We start from the raw sequence: 17,207 nt of genomic DNA, 5'->3' as shown, positions 1-17,207 counted from the left end.
ATTTGTTAGTTTCCTGAATCTGTGCAATACCTCCTTAACATGTTCTTTTAACATCTTTAAAATTAGTTTAGAAATTTAGAATCAAGTCATCCAACTACCATTTCTAGCCTATTCTTATTAACTTCTTGGTGCCAGATTTTGTAGCTCTTGCCTAAGTTGAACTGGGACTATTCACGTGAGTAATTACTGCTCAGTCGGAATAAAGATTACAGAATTTGGACTTGAGTAATTCTATTGGAAAATTGTCTACCATTGACCTTTGTGTGGTGAATATTATACAAGGCTGGGAGACAATGACTTTGTGAAGTGCTTTTAGAAGAGTGAAATAGTTACCTAAAAGTTTGAGACAGAGCATGTAGAACACAGACTTCATCATCACCTTCTCCTCCTCCTCCCTCCCACCCCATAACCCCTGGCTTCTTGACCTTGACTGAGACAACACACCGGTGACATTTCTTTCAAAAATCTAAGCAGCAACTTTCAATTTTCAAGCCTGTGCAGATCGCTTAGTAGCCAGAGACGGAACAGATTATGGCATGTACATATTACAACATTCTTCAGCAACTTTCCACACCTCAATGCAAACAATTTTTTGCAAAGAGACAGTACCATCTGCTTGCTTCCTTCTAATGCTTGGCAGCTCACACAGTATCAAGACACAGGAGGTTCTCCGTTATAACAGAAAATTAAGCCATAAATTCACCCAAGTCATTTGAAATAAACAAACACTGAGGCTCTCCAGACACAGCAAACCTGTTTACTGATTCTGAAATGAGATTTTGGGTCGCTATGTTTGTCTCAAGAGACACAAGAAGCACATCATGTGACCCCCACCTGCAAAGCCCCAGTCTAGCACAAGCTGTGGGGATTCAGCAGCTGTTCACCAGGCGGCAGGTGGGTCGCCAGATCTTATTTACAATGAAAGGGCACAATGACCAAAACGTTGGGTTTGTTTTTCCTTCAATTTCACTCCAAAGTTTGTCATGTTTCAAGAGTGCATTTATTTGGACACCGACCCCTTTTTTCATTAAAAAAATAATCAATTTCTCAACAGACAACGGCTTGGGAATTCAAGTCAGAACAAATCAGTCGGAGTTTTTGAGAAGAAGGATGGTCTAGTGGTTTGGGTGGAACCTAGGATTTGGGTGTTGTGAGGATGGATACGTTAAAGATTGTGAGGCTCAGACATTATGGTAAGGTACTTCTATGGCACTCATTACCTAAGAGTATCTTCATCATCATCATCATCATCACCATAAAAAACCCCTCTCACACACACACACACACACACACACACACACACACACACACACACACACACACAACACAAGCCCCCATCCACCTGCACACACACTTTGCAGGAAAGTAAAGTTTGTGGGGCACAAGATTGCCCAAAAACTAAACAGTGAATGTTTAAGAGAAACTTTGTGGTGGAATGTTCACTCTTGTGCTTCAGAATTTTCTAAAGTTGCATGATTCTCTGACAACATTCCTGTGCTTTATAAGGTTATTGCCTTCAGATCATTCTAGTTCTGAAGCATAATGAATTTGAATGTGGCAGATTTTACCCTTCTAATTAAAAATTATGATAACCTCATATCATAGGTTTCATATTTTCAAAGCATCTCCCTAAACAAAACATGAGATAAAAGAGTCCAGGTTTGTCTATTCAGACCACTTTCCATTGATATGCTGTACAGTGAAAGGCATTAAGGGTGTAACATAAATTTTGAGAAATCTGTCACAAGCTGTCATCTATATTGAAAGGCCAGGCTCCCCAGGACTCACTGTTGACAGCATTGAAAGAAATAGTTTCACCTGGAATCACATTTTAATTCATCTTGGTGAACAATCTGGACTGGAAACTCTCTGCTTCAGATTTGGATAACATGCCACTTATTAAACAAACAGAAATGAAATCAGCCATTCATTATTGCCAGGTTCACATTTCTAGGCCCCAACTGTGACTCTGATACATGGCGCTGCTGATAGCTAAATATCAAGGATCAACAATTTTTAAATGTAGTTACTTTTAATTTCCTCAGGCAGTCTTACATCACTTCCACTATCAACTCTTTGGTGTGTTCCTATTTTATGCATAGTTTCAGCTGACTAACACACAGCTAGTTCAAATAACTAGTTGCACATTGTCTATTTTCCTAATTTGTCCAGCACCTTTTTTCTATCTATGATACTTATCTGACTCCCCATCACCACAGTATCTGAGAGCCTCACAATCTAATGTATTTATCCTCATAACACTCCTGTGTAGTAAAGCAGTGCTATTATGCCCATTTTACAGATAGGAGACCTGAGACACAAAGAGGCTAAGTGACTTGGCCAGAGTCACACATGGATGTTTGTGGCAGAGCAGAAATTTAACTCTCAGCTCTCACAGCCCTGGCTAGTGCTCTAACCACTGGATGGTACTTCCTCTCTGATCCAGAGATCTAGATTCCTCACAAAGTATAAACACACACAAATTAGAAGGGTAAATTTAATGCAAAACTTTAACTCATTTTTTCAAGTTACAGATTTTCCAGTTTTTAGACTCTCCCACAGGAACCAGAGAGCTACTCTACTCCTCAAAATCATGAGGCCCTTCGCTACTTAAATCCACTTGAAGAAAGAAAGGCAGTAAAAAGGCAGCTGCCCATTCTCCAGTGGCTGCCAGATTCATTCAGGCCTTCTGTGGCCCCACAAAATGCTGATGGAGACCAATTTAAAGAGGGGGGAATTTCAAAAACATTCAGCACTGACCTAATTCTGCTCCTGTTGAATAAAGGCTTTACCAGTCATTTCAACAGCAGCAGAGTTATGCTACCTAGAACTCTCTTAAAAACTCCACCCTAAAATCTGTTGTTAATAAAGATAGAAATTGAGACATCAGATCATTAATGTAAGGAAATTAGAGTCTAAATGTTACTGCATCCTTTGTGATGCATATAAATATTGAGAACAGCTGGTGATCTGTCTTACACAGGTAGTAATATATGGGCGGAGCTGGATAAAAGGAGGATTGAGAGGTAGCTTTTTTTCTTTTCATTGCATATGTAGGTTTAGTTGAGATTCTTGATATTATTATTTCAATGCTTCTCTTCCTTTCCCCTCCCCACCCCCCGCCCTTCCCCAATTTAATCATAAGGGCCTGATTTTTTAGCTCTGACTTCCAGTTTTGCACATGCTTTTTGATACACAGTCACCCATACATTGGGAAGTTTCATGAACAGCTACCAATCTGCATGCACAAACATGGGTACATTTGTCAAACAAATACTCATAACCATATAGTCATTCTATCTGTGCAGTCACAGGCACATAAAAGCCACTGGAAGACTAGCTGTACAATTGCCCCTTAATATAGTTTCTGTTAGATTAAACAAATAATGTGCAAATATAAAGCTAGGTCGATGTGCAGTTCTTCATAATTTGCTTTTATTGGAGTCATATTTGAAATCCAGCTGGATGTATCTTTCCATTTTAGCTAAATACCACAACATTTTGATTTGCAAAATGACATTAATAGCTGCTGCAAGAAGCTAGTCAAACAGGGACGGATGACAGTTTTAGTTCCCTGTCTTTTATTCCCCTTTGAAAGAAGTGTGTATGGAACATCAGTGAATACTCTGCATTGCATTTTAGAGAGCTGATCCTATTCGTTTGTGGCTGTGTTGCAGTTGCAGCCTCTCTTGAGATCTGCCAGGGCAGCTGAGATTTATCAGGAAAGCAATCGTGCCGAACATCCAGCAGCTTGCGGTCAACTTGTTTACCATATTTGTTGCTCTCCAGTACTTCTCCTGGATTAGGAGACCTTGAATGCTGCCACCGTTCATCGCATACGAGAAGACGTGTGTGAAACCAGATGCTTCTGCGATTTTGCATTTGTCTGCAGGGAACATCTATGTTTCTATTAAAAACATTGAAGGACAGATTTAAAAAAATAGATTGTGCCCGCAGCAATTTTATACTAGATTGATTCTAACAAGCTACTGGTGTTTAATTATTCCGGTGTGGAGGGTGACTCATGCAAGCAGAGTTCTCTTAACACTTAACACTTCCAAACAAGACTAGCGCAGGGCAAAAGGCAATAGCCATCTATTCTCTGATGCCTTTGACAATCAAACATGCAAACTGAGGAGCTGTTCACATTCATATCTATGCAGCAATGCTCCCCTGCTTGTGAGCAAGTCAACAGCCCCAAGATATTGAAGTGGAAAGAAGTTTGTGTATTTCATTCTTTATCTTGCAGTTTGCTGCATGCACATGGCGTGTCAGTTCGGTTCTATGTGGTCACGCTGTTGAGCTTGTGCAGTGAGTTATAGGACTGAGGCAGATATTAGGAGGAATTAATTGATGCCTTGAAGAAGGAGAGCTGTAACAGGCAGAAGCTCTCTCACACATTAAAGGAACACTAGCAATTTGAACTCTAGTCAATTTCTAAAAGTGAATTAACTGTAGCATCTGGTGCTTATCTGCCCCTGAATTCCCCTATTAGTTTTTGAGGTTTTACCACCACCACCTGTTTAGAATACATTTTTTCCTTTCACCATTACTGTGCAACAGAATCACACAGAGGAAACTGACTAGAATGAAACAAATGTTACATCTTGGTGAATTCACAGAGTAACCAAACTTGAAAGATAAAGAATTGTTTTCCCCTAATAGCTTTAAATTCAAGCAATACTAAGTAGCAAAATTTCAGATAGAAGAAGGGCAGCATAAATTTTTAAACACACACACACACACACACACATACGACGCCCCCCTTCCCCCCCCCATGAGTCACTAAGCATCTGGCAACTTGAAACAACACCAACTGGAGTTGTATAGCCCAGCAGCTCTCAGGATTAGTCCCAAGTTTAAGGGGATAGTTTCCTTTTACTGCAGGCTGGAGTAGTCTCTGGAATGTTCATATCCCACCTGTGAGAATGTTGTGTTATTATTATTGTTATTTGAGAAAGTGGTATTTTAAGTGTCTCCTTCCGCCTCATACTTGACAAGCAGCTAAGACAGTCATCCACTATGTCAGGAACATGCCATATTTAGCTTTGGGCCTGAGTGACTTTAGTTGGCCCAATGTTTAATGAAAGTTAGCATTGCTAAGAGAAGTTTGAATCAGCTTTTAGGTGTGTAGGCAAAAGATGATTAGAACAGTCACTCACTTGCCCTTCACTCTGCTCCCACTTCTTAGACTACTTTCCCAATGTCATAATTAATTCATTGCCATGAGAATGTGTAAAAGTCAATGAGTGATGATGCTGATTGGGCAATTATATTGAAACAATCAAGACTCATGACTGGGATCTAAGCAGAAGTTTGCCTTTCAGATCCTTATGTTACCTTTTTGCATCTGATTTTTGAGACATCTGTTTTAATAGCAAGGACTCAGTTTATGACACGTATGTACCAAACTGGAATCTTCAGTGTGACTCTCAGACTGTGAGGTCATTAATCCATGATGAGCTATCGCCAACATGCTGGAATCCCTAACTGGGGTTCAGTAGAGGAGTCCCTGATTCCTACAAAAGATGCCAACCATGCAGAGTAGGGGAAGGGGTCTTTCTCTCGCATCAAATACCTGAAGTTGTATCCTTCTCTCTTCTTCCTTGGACTGGCCACCCACAGGGAGAAAGTTGAAGGACTCTGACCATCAGCTGAGACAAGCCTGAAATGCAACTAAGAGAGAAGACAGATCAAGCCCACTGCATGCAAAAGCACAAGCTACATCTTATAATCAATGAAGATACTGGTAAACATTTACTTGTTCCAAGAGCCAAGACCAGCCACATGAACTATAGATTTTTAGACAGTGTGAACATCCTGTAGGATAAGTCAAGATGCTTGAATCATGTCAATGCCCACAATTGTAAGTGTGTGTGTGTCTGTTACTTACTGTTTCACAATTTAGACACTAACCCCTAAATCTGTTGTTAAAACAGTAGAACATCTTTGGACCAGGGTTGCTCTAGAGCTCCTAGAAGTCTGGGATTTTAGAAATCATTCTGTGCCTGTGCTAATCTGCCAGAAGGATACAGGCATTGTGTTAAAGTGGGGAGGGAAATATATGAAACAAATCAAGCTTAATGTAATCTTTGCAAACAGTGAAGCTTAACAGGGTAAAAATAGCCAAAGAGGAAGATACTAAGAAATTATTTGGAGCGATGTACTTCCTTAAAACTAAAGCAAGTAACAGCCTTAGCTGCTAACAAACACTGAGCTAAACAACAGGTTTCAGAGTAGCATCCGTGTTAGTCTGTATTCGCAAAAAGGAAAGGAGTTCTTGTGGCACCTTAGAGACTAACAAATTTATTTGAGCATAAGCTTTTGTGAGCTACAGCTCACTTCATCTCACGAAAGCTTATGCTCAAATAAATTTGTTAGTCTCTAAGGTGCCACGAGAACTCCTTTCCTTTGAGCTAAACAAGGTACATGAAAGGAAACAGATTCTCCCCTTCTCCTTATTGTAAGTTGTTAAAATAATAGTTTTGTTTAATTTACTCATTGTTTGATCCCGTTATTAAGTACAGTAATTGGTGAACCTGATAAATCGAATCATTGGACCTACTGACTGTCTCAATGTAACCTCAGTTTGACCAGTGTATTGTAATTTAAGTTAGGAAAAGTAGACTTGAACTTACCTAATGATGTTTTACTTAAAACTTTTTATATAACTCCTTGCATAAATCTTTTAATAAAAATGTAAGAGTTACTATGAACTGGTTTATTTTTCAAAATTTTAACTCAGACAAAGTAATCTATGTAAGAGAAAAAGATACAATAGTTAAAAATCATTCCTGAGTCCATCCTCTATTTTAATTACTTAAAACAACACCTTATTATTCCTACTGTTGAGCATGCATAAAAATCAGATCTGGTAACCATCTTTAGTATACTAATAGTAGCGCCTTCATTTTTAATTGTTACTAGTATGCATAAAGGTGTTGAGATGTGTTCTATACAATTACTGTGTGACATCTGGGAAAGGCTTAATCAGCTCTTGGTGGTTGCTAGGCAATAGAGGCCTGCTCATGTGGTATGTTCTGCCAATGAGAGGCTATTCTGGTGATGTAATGTTCCTATAGCTTACGGGGAGAGTTTTATGAAAAAAACTCATTCTGCAATGGAATTAGATTTCCAGCCTGCTCATGTAGTTATGTTTAGCTACTAAAAGCCGTTATTTTTTAATTGCCTTTGAAACTGTTGAACATTCGACTAAAAAATGACCAAAATCTATTGAAGTCATATTATCATGTTTAAAAAAAATTGATAGAGAGCACCACCCAATAACCGGTTTTGGGCAACTAAAAGGATTTCAGCGACATCTAGAATTTCGTTATTAATGCACCTTGAGTTATGACTCTCAAAATAGTAATAGTAGAGTTGGACCAAAGCAAATCCCCAGATACGAACCTCTCAAACCTTTAGAAATGTTCTGATCTGGATTCAAACTTAATAGCTGGCCCTCCCCTCCCTGGGAATAGGGCATATAATCATTTATTTTATAGATGCCTGAGTAAGGGTGGTCGCATCGGGGCAATAATAAGCAGAACCAAAAACCTGGATTTGGACACTTTGGGGGGTGCTGCACATCACAAAAGAAAAAGAAGTGCCTAGTATTTTCCCAGCTATCAGGCACCCCTCTCCTCAGCATCCACTATGTCTTGTTTATCCACCCAGGAACAAAATGCTACCTTTGTAAGAGAGCAGCCTTACTATTAGCTCTTGATTCATCAATAGCCAATGTTTCTTGCCAAATTCTTATTTCTTCATCTTATTCAGAGAACTGTTCATATTCATGTGGAGTGTGTTCTTTGCTTAATGTGAGCATAGGTTCTGGAACTAGGAATACTGGGGGTGTTGCAGCACCCCCAACTTGAAGTGTTTTCCATCATGTACAGTGTTTACAGTTTAGTTCAATGGCTCTCAGCACCCCCAGTTTGGTTCAATTGCTGAACACTCACAATACCCTTAACTCAGTAACTCTCATAATTATTTGTTTGCTGTTATTTGCCAGCTAAGATGGCATCTACTTAAGGAAGATCATTTGGCTATCAACAGATCTTCCTCCAGCAAAGAATCCTAAAGCAGACTGGGAGCACTGCCTTGAACTTACTGGGACGAAGTACAAGCTTGAGTGAAAGTACGTGATTGCTCTGAGACAAGTCTTTTAATTTGTTTCTTGTGATTCATCTCAACTTCTAGGAGTTCACACCCCCGCTTTTCATTAAGGGTTAGATAATGCATTTGGTTTTCTTTCAGTCTGTTAATGCTTACCCTTTACTGGATTGATCTTTGCTCTCTGGAGCTTATGATAAGACAAATGAGCAAGCCATTTTGGCAACAGTACTGGGATTTACAGTTCTCACAAACTGGTTGCTCTCAAAAGAGAAAATTAAAATCTTTTAGGAGAAGGTGGCTGTACTGATAAAAGGTCAAGAGAACAGCAACAATAAAGGAGAGATTGTTATATTAAAATAAATGTAAGAAATAATTTGCTAATTGGCCTTTTCTTGATTTTCAAAATAAACCTGGTTTGGTTTAAAACAGTTGAATCTCCAGTTATTGTTGGGATAGCTTACCCAGCATGACGTGAAGGAAATAGGATCCTTTGGACTTTTAAGAGAGGCAGAAGAAGCTTTCAAACTACAGTCAGCTCAATTTCTTGGTCTACAAAATGGATCAGGAAGGCCCTGGAAGGGTCATGAAACACACTAGGGATGAGAGATAAGCTATGAGGAGATGGCAGCATCTGTGGAACAAGGTGTAGTGAGCTCCAATATTCAGATCATCAAGAAGAAAGAGGTGCAGCTCTTAACTAGGGGATCTCACACTTCCCAGCTTCTGCAGGCTGAGTTAATTGCACACACCAGGGCCCTCTTGCATTCATTCCAACATTCCATCCCACAAGCTTCCCATGTGCCACCCTCCCATCCTTCTCTAGTTCAGGGACTCCCTGAAACTTCAGCTTTGCCCTCCCTTGTGTCTGGAGTTGTGCGTCCTCCCTTCCCCCTCCACTACATGCCAGGGTCCCCCATTCCAATAGCTCTGCGTACATCCCCATTCCTAGTCCACCCCACCCCATGTCCTCCATTCCCTTCCGCCTCCCATGTTGAGGCTTTGTATACCCTCTACCTCCATACCAGGTTCCCCCATCAAGGGTTCTGTGTCTCTTCCCGCCCCATTCCCCCCCCCCCACATGGCAGATGCTCTATGAACCCAGTTATTCAGTTCCCCCCATCTTAGGGGCTCTATCTGCCCCTCCTCTTCCCTCCCCCATACCAGGATCCCCCATTTCCTCCCCTCCATGCCAGGAATTTTGTGCATGCCCCTTCCCCCCCATTATTCTTTCCATCTGGGAGATGTGTTGTTCAGGGAGTCAGCTCTTTCAGCTCTGTTGGGATACTAGGCAGGAATACTAGATAGGGGTGTTATGGTGGAAGGCATTAATGGATGTCTTAAGTTTTGGTGCCACTAAAGACCTGGTGAGGATTTACATACACATACACACACACACACACACACACACACACACCTTTCTCCCAAGTCAATAGGGTTTTGATCATTATGCCTAGAACATTCCCTGAAATTCTGGAATGGACTGGCTGTGACATTCAAATTCAATGCATTACATATGGACAAACATCTCTAGCTGAATGTAAGGCCATCACAAGCTCAGCCAATTATGGGACCTCATCAAGCTGGCGAGTCCCCTCAGAAACCATGCCAGGAGCTGCTTTCACTTGAAGCTCATGCACCATAACAAGGTGAGAGAGAAACTGATGAAGTGCTAAGTGTCAGCATCCAGGGAGCAGGCCTGGGGAGCAGTTCTAAAGTGTTCCATTGTTCCTTTCCCCCTGGCCGGGAAGAAAGGGCCAGGGGAAGAGGAACAATGAAACACTTTAGAACTGGGCAGGGAGGATTCTAAAGGGCTATTATCTTCCTTCAGTGATTGGCTTTTGTAGTATAAGCACATTTGGCTGAGAACTAATGCTAACAGGAAATAGGCCCCAGCCTTGAAATTTGCCTAACTTTCCTCACAGGCTGCTGGAGTTGGCAATCAGGATTTTAGGTCAGGTCTGCTACAGATAAAGGCCCAGTGTAGATTTAGATCTAGTTCAAAGTCTGTGGGATGTTTGGATGCAGGGTCTGAGTTTGGACTCATCTCTACCTGTAAGCCACAGGTAAAAGGCAAGTGCGTAATCCCTTTAAAGGAATGGCCAAATATAACACCTCTGATTTATCTCTCTCAGTGCAGCTGAAAGAAACAAAGACATATTTAAAATGCCTCCTTCCCAAAAAAGAACATGAAGTGCCCAGGAGTTCATTCTGAGACATTTTCATGGAGTTTTTAAGCATAAACATGAGCTCTGACTCAGTGCCTAACTAAAGGAAATGAGTCATGAAAAACGTGTGCTTAGTAAAAAAAAGTGAGTGTCCGACTCTTTTAGCCAGTTTGTGTGAAAGCCTAAGCGATTGGATAGTATTTATATTGTATTTGCTGAAGAGAGCTAATGAAATAAGCTTGGAACCTGATAACTATACATTTCATCTTTAAAAAGCTATGTCTCATTATACAGTACTGTGGCTCTCTGACTTTTATCCTTTATTCCACAGGGGAAATAGTCTTCTTTTTTTGTCTGTGGCATTTCCAACATCTGCACGCGGCGTACACATGTGGACTGAAAATATTAAAGACTGACAGTCCTCTATATAAGGCAGATGTTTTGTTTTTGTTTTTTTTGTCTCTAAGCCCATAGATATTCAAAATTCCAGCAAAGGGAGATCAGGAACAGCTATATAATCATACTGCATCTCAGTCTGTTGAGTTCATCATAGATTGATACATCAATAGTGTAAAAGTGACAGCAATGCATAGTTATTCAAGGCTACAGGAATTGGGCTATTCACGTGCCCAATTTATTCATTTATGCTCACTCTAGCCTACAGTTAGATAACCATGATCATTAATCTGTTATTTCAATAATCAATCTAGGTTTCTATGAGCTCACAATAGAATATCCCTGGAGTCCCAACAGCATGAATAAAGATCTCCTTTCAACATAAGGCGGTCCAGCACATTCCATTTCAAACTCCTTTCAGATGATGACCTTCTAATCTTCTGCTGCCCTCCTGTATACCTGTCCCAGCAGGCACTAGATTGGAGCAGAATCTCCCTCCACTTCTTATTTTAAAAGGGAAACATTAACATGCAAAATCTAAAAGTCAAAACATTTCAGGAGTGTTTTATGACACATACTTACCATTTTTGCACCACCTGTACATTCTGAACATATTTAATCCCTTATATCCCAGCATGCTTTTCAAGTGCAGCCAGCATTTATCAAATATTAGAATTTTACATGACCAGTTAAGTGATTACTACCTAGAATTAAACCATTTCTGCTAAAAAGGAATCAAGTTCAGACTGATTTCACATGGACTTGAACCTAGAAGAGGCATCTAGTGGTGGTAAGAAGAAAGGCACCCTATTCATTTGTAAATTCAGAATTAATTGTTGCTGTGAGAGAAACCAGCTCATGCATGTAATGCCTTTAGACTGTGGCTTCATGTTTTTCCTCACTAGAATTCTAACTACATCCATGAACATTCATCTAAAGCACAAACACATAGTGAATGAATGTAACACGGACCATGCTACGCTGTGTGGGAAACACCGAGGTGCCAGTCAGCCCTGACCATTTCCTAGCCTCAGCTCACGCTCTGCTGCAGAAAATTTGCACCCTTATATATATGGAATTATCACTTGTGTTGCCACAGATCCAAAGGGTACCTCAGGGCTACAATCATACTGAAAGCATTGGGATTACAATAACTGCCATTCCACAAGAGACTGCTAGTTTGTTGGGTCTGAGATCCTGCCTTTAGCAGTAGCCTATAGAGGTAGCATCAGAATAGAAAACCTACATACTTCTTGTCATGCTGTGTGATGTTACACCATGTGTGGATGCAAGGAGGGAAATTCCTTACTTACCCTATGAGGAGAACACATATATTCCCAGGAGCATGAGAATAAGTGTCATTTGTAACTAAAACCTAGCTAGTATAACTGTAGGTGCTATTCATAGTCATATACAAAAAATACAAGCAATAAAAACTGTATGATCTAGCCTTTAAGTATTCTATTAATAATGAATAATGATATATTAAACCTAACATCTGTGGTATTAGAAAAAATCCCCAGCGTCTTGCTGAGTGGCTAGATATCAATTGCTGTATAAAAGAGGCAATGGAGGCAATAAATCCAGCAGCATCTCCGAGATGAGCAGGACCAGATTTAAAATGAAGGGCCAAGATGAGCAAAGAATTTAGAACATTTGACTAAATGACAGGTTGTACTTTGATGATCCCTTAAGAGATAATAAAATTCACAGATACGGTGCAGTTTGGGATAGAGGGAAAAGCAGATTTGTCTGTGCTCATGAGTTTCTTTCTTACATATATATCCTTCCCCAACTTCAAAACAGGGCTACAATCACGGTGTCACCACCCTGTGTCCTCCTCGCCCCATGCTACATACAACCACAGCTCAGACTGAGTGAAGAATCAAGGCCATTTTCTATAGACTACCAGTCCTATAGCTGGTCTTCCATGTCCACTTAACCTTTGCTTCGTCAGCTGATACAAACTATAAGGTTACCAATTAATACCAACTTTAGGTGGTAATTCTTACCTTTCCCTTGTGAATTAGACTGAGATTTACTCTCTTTTCACATATAAACCATTAAACAACCATCAGAGGGTTAACAACTTTTGGTTGCTACTGACCTAGGCTGGACCTGTAAACAAAGAGCTGAAAATTTGTGTATCTCTTGACTAATGCCCAGGTTGTTCCAGTCCCTCATGATAATGTTTTGTTTCTCTTGACAAAAGCCTTTTTTTATTTTTTAAAGTTTTTCCAGAAAATAGTCTAGAGCAGTGGTTCTCAAAGCCAGTCGGCCACTTGTTCAGGGAAAGCCCCTGGTGGGCCAGATCGGTTTGTTTACCTGCTGTGTCTGCAGGTTCAGCCGATTGCGGCTCCCACTAGCCGCGGTTTGCCGCTCCAGGCCAATGGGGGCTGCGGGAAGGGCGGCCAGCAGGTCCCTCAGCCCGCGCCACTTCCCGCAGCCCCCATTGGCCTGGAGCAGTGAACTGCGGCCAGTGGGAGCTGCGATTGGCCGAACCTGCGGATGCAGCAGGTAAACAAAGCAATCTGGCCCTTCAGGGGCTTTCCCTGAACAAGCGGCGGACCGGCTTTGGGAACCACTGATCTAGAGAATTGCTGGAACAACAGTTAATGTAAAACTAAGCTAAGGCTACATCTCATTTAGAAAAAAAATAGATGTGGTTGGGAAAAACTCCGTCTTGGAATTTTCCATTTAATTTTTTTTTCCTGACCAGCCCTAGCGAATGCAAGTCAGTACAAATGTGATCACGACGGGGAATTTATATTCACCTCAGCTCTTGTCATCCACCACACTGTTCTTTATCTTACTATCCTTCCCTGAAGCTCTTTCATTCTCATGGCTTGCATAACAGTCTGACTGGACATCCCTCCTAGCTTTTGTTGCCATAGAAGACCTCTTGTTGATGTCTTTATCTAGCTGCAGCTCAGTCTCATAACAGGCATTCCCTGGCCAATTACTCCAAGTGGCTCTTAATAAGTTTACGATTTTCCCTATGTCAACAACTCTTCAGTAAGATCTTTTAAATAGATATGATACTTGAATTTACAAACTATATTTCCTTTGAGCGTCTCCTTGTTGCTAGGCTTCATGGAGATTGTGCTTTTTATGTTTTAAAACCTTTTCCCACTATTGATACTGTTCATTTTTATATCTAATATGTTTCTTACTCAGTCTTTAATGACCCCCTTTTCTTTTTTCTTTAATGTTTTAACTTCAATTTGCCCTGAAAAGTCACTTTGTAAAATTATGTTATTGGACTCTATATAAAATTTGCCCCATTTGCAAGTAAAAAAAGTTAGCTTATTTACATTCCCCTGCCAGTGCAACCAACTCAGCCTGGGCTCTGAGGGTCACACTGGACTCTTTCTATCTGACATGTCACAGATTTGCCAACCCTGCTGGTTTTATAGCACGTCTCACAATATTTGGTGTTTGTGAAGTTTGGCATCATACAATTATACCAAAATCTCAGCTTCTATTTAAAAAAAAAGTTCTAGCTCCCCTGGTTGCGAGGGGGGGACGACACCCTTGAAAATACACTCCCAAAAGGCTTAGAAGCCAGAAGGCAAATAAACTCCAAGAGTGAAATTTGACTTCAATTATTTCACCCAAATGTCTTATTTTTAAAATATTGTGGCTTGGTGGTTGGGCTGGCTCATGATTTTTGAACACTTGGGCTTCAATACGGCTGTCATTAATAATAAACGTTCAATATGTCAATATCAGACCTTTGGTGACATGACAGCTAGGAAACCCCATTGTCTCCAGATTATGCCCCAAGTAGGTTTGAGCAGATGTCACTAAAGGCACAATCTGAAGAAAGACAATGGAATAGCACTGGTATCTTGGAGTGTGTGTACATTGCAAAAAAGGACCCTGGGCAGTGAATCTCACAGCTCAGGTCAACTGACAGACATGCATGGTTAGCGCTATCCGGCTAAAAATAGTGAGTTGACTGGGATCTAAGACTGGCTTTTGCAGGTCTTTTTTGCAGTGGAAACATACCTCTTGAGTTATATTCAGCCTGAAGACTCCATACTGCTATGTGTGATTGGCAGGGGGTGCAGTGGGAGAAACATTTTTAAACTATATCAAAGCCCAGGGTGAGCTTGCAGGCCTGGCAGTTAGAAAAAAGTAAGTATTGTACTTGCAAATTGAGGAAAGTTTTCTAGGGAAATCAGCAAATCATGAATATGGAATACCACAGGGCCATTCTCACGTGTTTTTCAGGTAGAATGACATTTTTAAGATGGTTTTTAGGGCTGGGAGCAGATCTTTTTGTTCCACTTCAGTTCCAAAGAATGCCACACATTTCAGTTCTAACACTGAAAATGCTAGGTACTTACAGAATACATTTTAACGTGATGAAAAGCTTTAGAGTGAGGGCAGAAGAATTTTGATATTCAGAAGATTATATTGCCAATTAAATTGATGTACTAGGCAATTAGAAGTGGTAAATCTACAGTAATTGGCCACCAGGCTGAAGGAAGTAAATTCTATCCCTTTCTTTCACAAAGCCTCATTAGTTTACTCTTTCTGTGGATGTGGCCTAACAGCCTCTGTCTCCTTTTCTATAGCTGGAAACAGTTGTATTTTAGCAGTGATAGGCAACTACAGAAGGAAAGTGACCTCCTTTGACTCTGTCTAGCTGATAAAAATTGATGGTTTAGTATTTTTATGTAATGTAAATGATTGAATAGAGCATAGTAAGTTTAGGCCTTACCGTAGGTTTCCATAACTTCAAAAACTAAAGCAGATTTTTTTTAACAAAATTCTTAAATTAAAAGTAATTTCAATTAATCAGTACATGCTTGCTGCCAAAGTTTTAAAGAAAGTCAAACTACTGAATTGGTGAAAGCCACTGGCTAACCACCTGGAACCAACTTTTGACAGCGGTAGTCTCTTTTGCAAATGCAGAGAGAATAAACTGAAATGAAGAAAATATTATACTTGTTTAGTTCAGTGACCAATTCATTCAAAGTTAGCAAACTGATTAGGAGTTGAAGAAGCAGGAAAGCTTGTTTTTCCTCTTACAACTTGTGAATAAAAATGAGGTGTGAGGATGAAATCTACCAGTTCTAAAATCTTGAAAGATATGGGGACCAAAATCAGCTCAATTAACTAAATACAGATACTGTCTCCTTTAATAAAATCAGTTCATTTTTACTGCTAAATATGTTTTGATATAGAAGTTTATCAGTACATTTAAAGGTGATTTTTAAAGTGTGCATTTTTAATGCATTCCAATTTTAATGGAATAGAGCTTGACCCAAATCACAAGTAAAATGTTAATTTAGTAAGAAATGCATCACTCATGATTTTCTAACATAAACATGTAAACATAAATATTCAAATAAGTATTTTAAGCTATATAATTGTTTAGATAAGTATATAGATACAATGTAGCCTTCTAGTTAGCAAAAAGTAGTAATAAGTAGCATAAATGCTATATGTAGTTGCAATTAAACATGTTGTCATAGTTACCAACCAATGAGAATCAACCTCTCCTTAGTAAAAATCAAAACTGCAAAAAAAAAAGTTTAAAACCAATAATTTAAATAAAGGTTTTTTTATTTAAAATAATAAGTTATTTGAATTGTTCTTTTTGTTTAAATTAACCCAGCCTGTTGTTCAACTTCAGTGACCTTTGCTCTCTCTTCAGAATAAAGTGAGTTTTGACTGGTTTCAGTTTCACTACAACTCCCACCATCCTGAAGAAGTCAGTAAGGTCAGTGTATAGGAATCACTTTACTTACAATTGTAATGCACCAGCTCTTGTTGAATACCCAGAGACAAGACAAAGAGATGGATAATGCTATATATGGTTGGACCATCAGTGGAATTTAGATATGCAGGATGTTCTTACCAGGTTGGAATAACAGTTCTATCCACTCTTCCAAGAAGCACCATATGATGGGTACTAATGATCACAAGTGGTCAACACCTCCTCTTTCTCTCTCATCCAGCAGAAAGCAGTACAGTGCCCCCTAAAACCATACTGGGGCATTGGTTCAGTATTAACTCAGAGAGCAACATCTCTTCCTGGAGCACCTGTGGGTGTTTTTGGATGGGAGCCCTCCAACAAACAAATCTGGCCAACCTTACTTAGTTTGAGAGCTCAAGGTTGTATGGCTGCAGGCTATAAATGTCAGTCAGAGTGTGTCTATATTAGAAACACTACAGAGGCAGCACTGAAGCTGTATCACTGTCACACAGACATTTACTACAGCGAGGAAAGGGGTTCTTCTGTTGCTGTAGTAAGTCCACCTCCCTGAGAGGCAGTAGTTAGGTTAATAGAAGAATTATTCCACTGATGTAGCCCTGTCTATTTTGAGGCTTAGGTCAGCTTCACTATGTTTCTCACGGGTCTGAGTTTGTCCATACCCTGAAGTGACATAACTAGGTCAACCTAACTTTCTAGTCTAGGCCAGCCCAATTTGTCAGCTAAAAGAAACTCTTTGATCTCTTTTCATACAGAGTACAATTACTAGCTTCCCCCAACACCTTCATCCTGTGGCTCTT

At 40.0% G+C, this 17,207-nt stretch overlaps 1 protein-coding gene across 2 annotated transcripts in view; it reads right to left on the bottom strand.

Annotated features, from left to right (window-relative positions):
• Positions 1-3,441: 3,441 nt before the first annotated feature.
• The window catches only part of AP1S3 (adaptor related protein complex 1 subunit sigma 3), a 58,197-nt gene continuing 44,431 nt past the window's right edge, over positions 3,442-17,207 (bottom strand). Inside the window, exons 5-6 of one of the 2 annotated variants that reach the window (XM_043492458.1) lie at positions 5,579-5,676; positions 3,442-3,907 (exon numbers count right to left, since the gene is read on the bottom strand). In XM_043492458.1, coding sequence (XP_043348393.1) covers positions 3,544-3,907; positions 5,579-5,676 — 462 coding nt within the window. In that variant the 3' untranslated portion in view covers positions 3,442-3,543. The remainder of the gene's footprint in view (positions 3,908-5,578; positions 5,677-17,207) is intronic. The other variant, XM_038417234.2, reaches the window with a different exon arrangement.

The sequence above is a fragment of the Dermochelys coriacea genome, chromosome 9, assembly GCF_009764565.3.
Source record: "Dermochelys coriacea isolate rDerCor1 chromosome 9, rDerCor1.pri.v4, whole genome shotgun sequence".
In the NCBI taxonomy this organism is placed as follows: domain Eukaryota; kingdom Metazoa; phylum Chordata; order Testudines; family Dermochelyidae; genus Dermochelys; species Dermochelys coriacea.
The sequence above is the reverse complement of the archived record's forward strand: the minus strand, read 5'-3'. Positions and strand labels throughout refer to the sequence as shown.